The sequence below is a fragment of the Camellia sinensis genome, chromosome 7, assembly GCF_055761805.1.
Source record: "Camellia sinensis isolate YWXY chromosome 7, ASM5576180v1, whole genome shotgun sequence".
Classification (NCBI taxonomy): domain Eukaryota; kingdom Viridiplantae; phylum Streptophyta; class Magnoliopsida; order Ericales; family Theaceae; genus Camellia; species Camellia sinensis.
Window position 1 is genome coordinate 69,118,464 of NC_138967.1, and position 7,137 is coordinate 69,125,600.

Below are 7,137 nucleotides of genomic sequence, written 5' to 3' on the forward strand. Positions count from 1 at the left end.
TTTACCTATGCGGGCTCTTACAAGCCGAGTTCATGGGCAGGCTCAAGTTACAAACCTTTATGCAAAGCCTTGAATTATCTTTTATAGGTTGGGATGGGATGGGCACTCAAGTTGTCTAGGATGAGCCATGGGGCGAGTGGGACGGGTTGGGTAATGTAGGGATTTTTCGTCTACGAGCAATTTGATGACCCTTAGTTATGGTGATAGAGAGAGGTGATATAATCGAGATAAAACGAGGGTATCGGTAGTGGTGTAATGATAGTGGTGATTGTGATGGTGGAATGATGATGGTGGTTATGACAAAAGTAACAATGGTTATGAAGGTGAAAGGTTGTAATAGTTTTTGTGGTGATGGTAGTAATAATAGTGGTGTGTGATTGTGGTACCAAATAATGGGGGTGCTTATGGTAACAATTTCAATGGTAATGAAGGTTGTGGGTATGGAAGCATAGTGGTGCTAGTGGCAATATCGATCGTGGTGGCGGCAGCTAGGGGCGAAATTAGAAATTTTGTCCAAGAGGGCCATCTTTTATGCATAAAAAATACTGAGTTAGTATTGGTAAGATACTAATTGAAAATAATTTTTTATGTAAGCGTTGCGAAAGAAGTATTTCACAATAAAATTAACTAAATTTAACAAATATTTTTTTAGTTATTAAAAGTATTGAACTATTAGATATCATTATACAAATGGTTAAGCCATTGTTTTAAGCTATTTTATTGATTAACATAATATAGTAAATAAGAAGTAAAAAATGCTTAAGATCCCTAAAATATAACTCTTAAATTTACACTCAATAACGTTAAATATTCAGTTGATTATTTAGAAATCAATCAATTAAGACTCAATTTTTTTCATGTCATTGTAAATAAATTTAGGAGTGAAATTTTAGATTCTTTAGCATTACTCATAAAATATATACATGCCATTTTATTTTTGAAGTTAAAAAAATAAGTGACATGTATCTTTTATATTAATAAAATCGCCTCAATAAAATTGATGTTATTATTTAAAATATAAAATAATTAGAGATCATTTTATTATATGTTGTGAAATATTAATAAAATAAAAAATTAGTAAAATATTTTTTATAAAATTAAGAAAATATTTATAAATATAAAATTAATAATAAATTACATAAAATTGGAGAACCGGTGAGCGCGATTGTGAGGTTATAAGGTCGTGATGAGGTGATGAATTAATGCTTCCTGAGACTTCGAACTTTTCTATGATTTTGATGAGATGATGATTATGGAATAGAGTGTGGCCTACACGGATACTTTGATTACATTACCGAGTCGCGCATTTGAAAATGAACACACATTTTTTTTTTAAAAAAAAACCAAAAATACTATTTAAAGCACATGTGTGAAAGTTGACATACATCACACCTAAAATAATTGGAGGACATAAGCTTACCTTAATAAGGATGACATCATTAGGAATGACGACGACAAGTGCGAGACGAGCTGAGTTTGTGACATACCCTCCTCTCTTCATTTTCTAATAGGGCGGGGTAGGGTCGTACATTATATTTGGATACTTACGTGTAGGTTTATTGTTTAATAGGTTTTATATGAAAAATTTATCATATAAAAATGTCGTTAATTGTAAATTTTAATGATAATTTATAAAAATCATGATAAAAAAAGTTACTAATTGTTAATTTTTAATGACGTATGTAAAAAATTGTCACAAAAAAATTATTTTTAACGACAATTATACCAAGACTTATTTTCAGTAAGACTTGCTGAGAATTAACTCTAACTATTAAGGCCTATTGATAATTTATCCTTATATTTAGTTTACTACGGAAGTTGTAAATATTATTAGAAACAAATAAAATTGATAAAATCCATTAAACCAATAAAATAGTGACAATTCAGATAATACACTAAATTTGATATTAAAATATGAAATCCGTTGTAATATGAGAAAATATTTGGATGTACAAGCGGTATACTATATACATTACAAATATACATTAGTTAGTTTATAAAATTACGTAAGTTCTTACAAATATACGTAAGTTGTGATTTTTAAAATTTTTATGAGTTAAATTACGTATATTTATGAAAACTTACACAATTTTATAAAATAATATACGTATATTCGTAAGAATTTACGTACTTAAAAATTACTTTTATAATATGTCTCTTCAAAGTTCAAATACACAATCTCAAAACATATACCGAACTAAACCAGAAATCCCCCGTGTGTCAAAGTTGGCTGAGATAAAAGCAAACATCAAAAAGTGTTAATGTATTGGAACCAAAATTTGGAACCACTACTTCCTCTTTCTTGTTCCTTCTCTCTTACTTTATTCACCCTATAAATAAAAGGATAGAACCAAACAACAACAAAACAGCAAACCAACTAACCCAAAAACACAAAATGGAGCAAAAAAACCATGGAAGCCATGTTATAGTCCTTCCATATCCAAGCCAGGGCCACATAAACCCTCTCCTCCAATTTGCCAAACACTTGGCCTCCAAAGGTGTAAAAGCCACATTAGCCACAACCCATTACACAGTCAAGTCCATCTGTGCCCGAAACATCGCCGTCGAACCTATCTCTGATGGGTTCGACGATGGTGGTTTTACCCAAGCCCGCACCGAAGATGTCTACCTCAAGTCCTTGAGAGACAATGGCTCAAGAAGTCTCTCACAACTCATTGAAAAATACAAGGACTCAAAATTCCCAATCAATTGTGTTGTCTATGACTCATTCTTCCCTTGGGCTCTTGATGTGGCTAAGACCCATGGCATCTATGGTGCACCATTTTTCACTAACTCGGCCTCGGTGTGCTCCATATTTTGTCGTGTGCACCACGGTGTGGTTAGGTTGCCGATGAAGGAGGAGGAGTTGCCGCTGATGATGCCGGGGATGCCACCGATGAACTTGGTGGACTTGCCGAGCTTTGTTCAGGCCCCTGAGAGTTACCCTGCTTACTTGGCTATGCAATTGACTCAGTACTCTAATTTGGATAAGGCTGATTGGGTTTTTGGGAACTCCCTTGAAGAACTGGAAGGCCAGGTATGTATATATTAATGGTTTTCTGTAAAATGAGTTGAGTTGCTCGAGTTTAACTATTTTTTTTGGGTGAATATCTCGAGTTTAACTAATGTTTAAATATATTTTCGAAGTCGTTTTTTTCCCCCCTGAACTTGTCTATATAAAACTCCTTTTTGAAACTTGTTTACTTTCGAACTCGACAATAGAAGCTTATATGGACTATATGAAAAAAAAACAAAGGAATAAATTATACTTATAGTCTTATAATATATGTCTTCTGTCAATTTGGTTAATAGTCTTATTTGTATCAATTTCGTCCTTTTTTTTTTTAATTTTTTTTGAACGAATATCAATTTCGTCCTTTAATTATTCACATTGTGACAATTTTATTCAATTAATAACATATGTTAAGAAATTATATAAGAATTAATGAAAAAAATAGTCCATTAAAAAAGGGTGGAGCATTTCAAATTGAATGTCTACTAATCAATCATTTCAATGTGAGTGAATTGAACTAAATTGACACAATATAAAAAAATATAATGATAAAAGTGATGCAATGAAAACTAAAATGACCAAATTTGAAGCAAAAGGCAAACTATACGAATTACAATATAATTTTTCCTAAACTAAACTATCTAAACTCGGTCCCAATCAACTGGTTTGAGAAAAACTTGAAAGATAAACTAACCAACACCAAACACAATTTTTAAACTCATTAAATTTTCAAATCAAGTTTAAACAACTCATTCTCGGCGTGTTTAGAGCATAATATTTGTGTACTGGGTTAGCCTTTCTAATGTTGAAATAGCAATGCATTTCTAGTTAATTTAATTTAATGTTTTGTGCTTATTTGAAGGTTGTGAAAAATGTATGGGAGCTCTGGCCGGGAAAGTTGATCGGTCCAATGATACCATCGGCATACTTGGATCAGCGAATTGAAGACGACGAAGGGTACGGAGCCAGTCTATGGAAGCCACTCAGCTCTGAATGCGCCAAATGGCTCGAAACCAAGTCAAGCCAATCCGTCATTTATGTCTCCTTCGGAAGCATGGTCTCATTGACACAGGAACAAATGGAGGAAGTGGCATGGGGATTGAAGGGAAGCAATTTGGACTTCATTTGGGTGGTAAGAGAGTCTGAGATTGCTAAATTGCCCTCTGAGTTCATAGATTTGACAACAAACGGCAAGGGTCTTATAGTAACTTGGTGTAACCAGCTAGAAATGTTGGCTCATAAAGCCATTGGTTGCTTTGTCACACATTGTGGTTGGAACTCAACACTTGAAGGGCTGGGCCTTGGTGTGCCAATGGTTGGGGTGCCAAAGTGGGCTGACCAATTGACAAATGCTAAGTTTATTGAGGAGATTTGGGGTGTTGGGGTCAGGGCTAAGGAGGATGAGAAAGGGGTTTTGAGGAGAGAAGAGCTCATGGGTTGTTTGAAGGAAGTAATGGAAGGAGAGAGGAGTGTTGAGCTTAGAAAAAATGCTAGCAAGTGGAAGGAGTTGGCAAAGGAGGCAATTAGTGAAGGAGGGAGTTCAGATAAGTCCATTGATGAATTTGTGGAGCATTTGAAGTGTGGTAATGAAAAAGGAGTGGTAAAAAAATTGGCTAATTTGAAACTTATTTCGCCAAGAGAGTTGTAGGTTGAAACTTCATGTGGGATAGTTGAGTATAATTTCCTTTCATTTTTTAATAAGATGTTGGCTTGCTGTGCTGACATGTGTCATGTTATGTCATATACTCATAATTATACGATTTGATTTTTAATTTAAAAAATTTAAATTATGAAATTGTCCGTAAGAGAATAAAGTGAGTCACCATTTTAAAATAGTGGAATTTATTATTTTTATGTGGAAAATGTGAAAAACAATCCTCAGGGTGACTGTTAGTGCTAAAAAAGTGTATAAAAATGCATTGAAATGCATGAAACTATTTTGAGATATATGAAAAATGTATTGAAATTATAAATCTGTTGGCATTTAGTGTTTCTTAAAAAATAAATAAATAAAAACTCTTAATCTTTTTTATGTTGCTTTTTTTAAAAACAACTGGACTAATGTTACACATTAAATGGTATGAAATATTTACTCCAAAGCTACCAAAAAACTCCTCTCAATTCACCTCACTTGCCACTTAGGCCGCAGGATAGACTTCCAATCCCCTCAAGCCTTTTTTATTTTTATTTTTATTTTTATTACTTCTACTTACAACTTGTTATTAGGTAACATTTTAACAGAACTCAAAAAATCTCATTTAATTTTATAGGACTAATGTGATTATATAAAATTTATATAAAATGATAGTATTTTTTTTACAAAATTATTATTTTTTAAATGTTAGAGATCGACAAATTTAGACCCGTAAATTCATTAACATTGATGTTACAAATGATTAGGGTCTAATATTCGTTGAATGTGTAATAAATAAAAAATTAATACCTATCATATCTCATCATCAAGGCCAACTGACATTTTTGGGGCCAAAGCAAACTTCCGATATGGGATCTTTCATAAATTTTTTTTAAAAAATGTAATCTCATAAGATTGTGATTTTTTCTTTTTTCATAGTGCCTACAAAAAGATTACTTTTATATGTAACAAAGTTTATAATAAAAAAATATCAAAATAATTCAAGCTTAAGTATTAAATAAAAAGTGAAGAAACTGAACAAAATATCATTTGAACATTTCTATTCTCACATTTTTAGTTACAAAATTCCTAATCAAGCTTGCATAATTCAACTCATCAACTAAATCATTTTCAATGAATACAATTATTAAGTCATTTAATATTTCTTGTGATATAATTGACCGAAGGTAATATTTATTCAACTTTAAATTCAAAATTTTATTTTCCGACAAATAATTATAACTGGTATAATTAATTATATACACAATTCATGCATTTGAAAAATAATTCTCCATTAATTTCAAAGAACTCACAATATCAATAGGCTTTTTTGATTTTTTCCGATAAAAATAATTATCAATTAATTTTAAATAATTCATCAGATCAACTATCTATTAGTTTTGAATTTCACCAAATTTTATCAGGGCCTTTCAAATTCAAATGATTTATTTTTATTTTTATTTTATGGGCTAGTATAATAGTCACAAAGTGGCTGCTTTGCTTGCTTTAGGTCAAAGTTGAACCTATCCATCATCGCAGGTTAAATTATGAGAGTGATTCTCAAACCTTCACTTTATTTTTAAAAAGGGAGTGTGAAGTGAAGGGTTGCAGATTTGACTATATAGTTGATAAATTTAAGGTTATATATATATACAATTCTAAGTTTCAAACTAATTTTTGTATAGGTTGTATTTGGTTTATCGATTTAGGTAGAAAGTTGAACAGCGAAATGAAATTGTGTGTAAAATGTAGATAAAATATAATTATATTTCATTCATATTTCACCTATATTTTTCTCTATCGTTTCAAATTCTTACTCAAATTTATGAACCAAACACAATCTGAAGGTAACAAGAGATAACGTAAAACAAGTTCCTCTATGTATATTTGATCCACAAATCAGAATATAGATTTTGAAAAAGAATATACTCTCAAATTTGCAAAAATTGACTTTTTAATGTACTTAAAATTTTTAATCATAACATACCAAAAAATAAAGCATAAATTCCACGCAAATAAAAACTAAAAATGAATAAATAAAAGCTATGAACATTTCCAAATAATCTGTGTAGTTATTTATGGGGTAAATTACACTTTTCATCCTTACACTTTACACCAAATCTCATTTTGACTCCTACATATGAAATCATGACAGTGGTCAAATCCTACTTTGATCCCTTTACTTGAAATTGTGACAGTCAACCACCTGAACTTTTGATAAAATCTTACTTTGATTCCTACATAAGTGTCAATATTTCCTTTTTGTTACTTAATTGTTTAAATCTTTAACAGAATCTAATCAAGTGATAAGAATGTGACTATGATATAAGGGTAAGAAAGGAAAAACATCTACATTTTTCACCAATACACACTTTAACCCAAAATTTATATCAAAATATGACTGTATTAGGCTAAAACAAAATGTAGATTGTAAACAATTAAGAAGATGAATTAGGGTTTTGCATAAATTGAAATCACAAAACTTTATTTT

At 31.0% G+C, this 7,137-nt stretch overlaps 1 protein-coding gene across 1 annotated transcript; it reads left to right on the forward strand.

Annotated features, from left to right (window-relative positions):
* Positions 1–2,356: 2,356 nt before the first annotated feature.
* Positions 2,357–4,803, forward strand: LOC114277682 (UDP-glycosyltransferase 74B1). The gene is made up of 2 exons (XM_028219613.2): positions 2,357–3,037; positions 3,876–4,803. Exons 1-2 carry the CDS (start codon positions 2,396–2,398, stop codon positions 4,659–4,661), a joined length of 1,428 nt encoding a protein of 475 aa, XP_028075414.2. The 5' UTR covers positions 2,357–2,395; the 3' UTR covers positions 4,662–4,803.
* The last annotated feature ends 2,334 nt before the right edge of the window (positions 4,804–7,137 follow it).

What these genes read in the sequence shown, in the direction of transcription:
- LOC114277682 (XM_028219613.2), top strand. Translation starts at nt 2,396, where the DNA reads ATGGAGCAAAAAAACCATGGAAGCCATGTTATAGTCCTTCCATATCCA. An exon ending in TTGAAGAACTGGAAGGCCAG is followed by an intron (nt 3,038 to 3,875) that starts GTATGTATATAT and finishes GCTTATTTGAAG; the next exon opens with GTTGTGAAAAATGTATGGGA.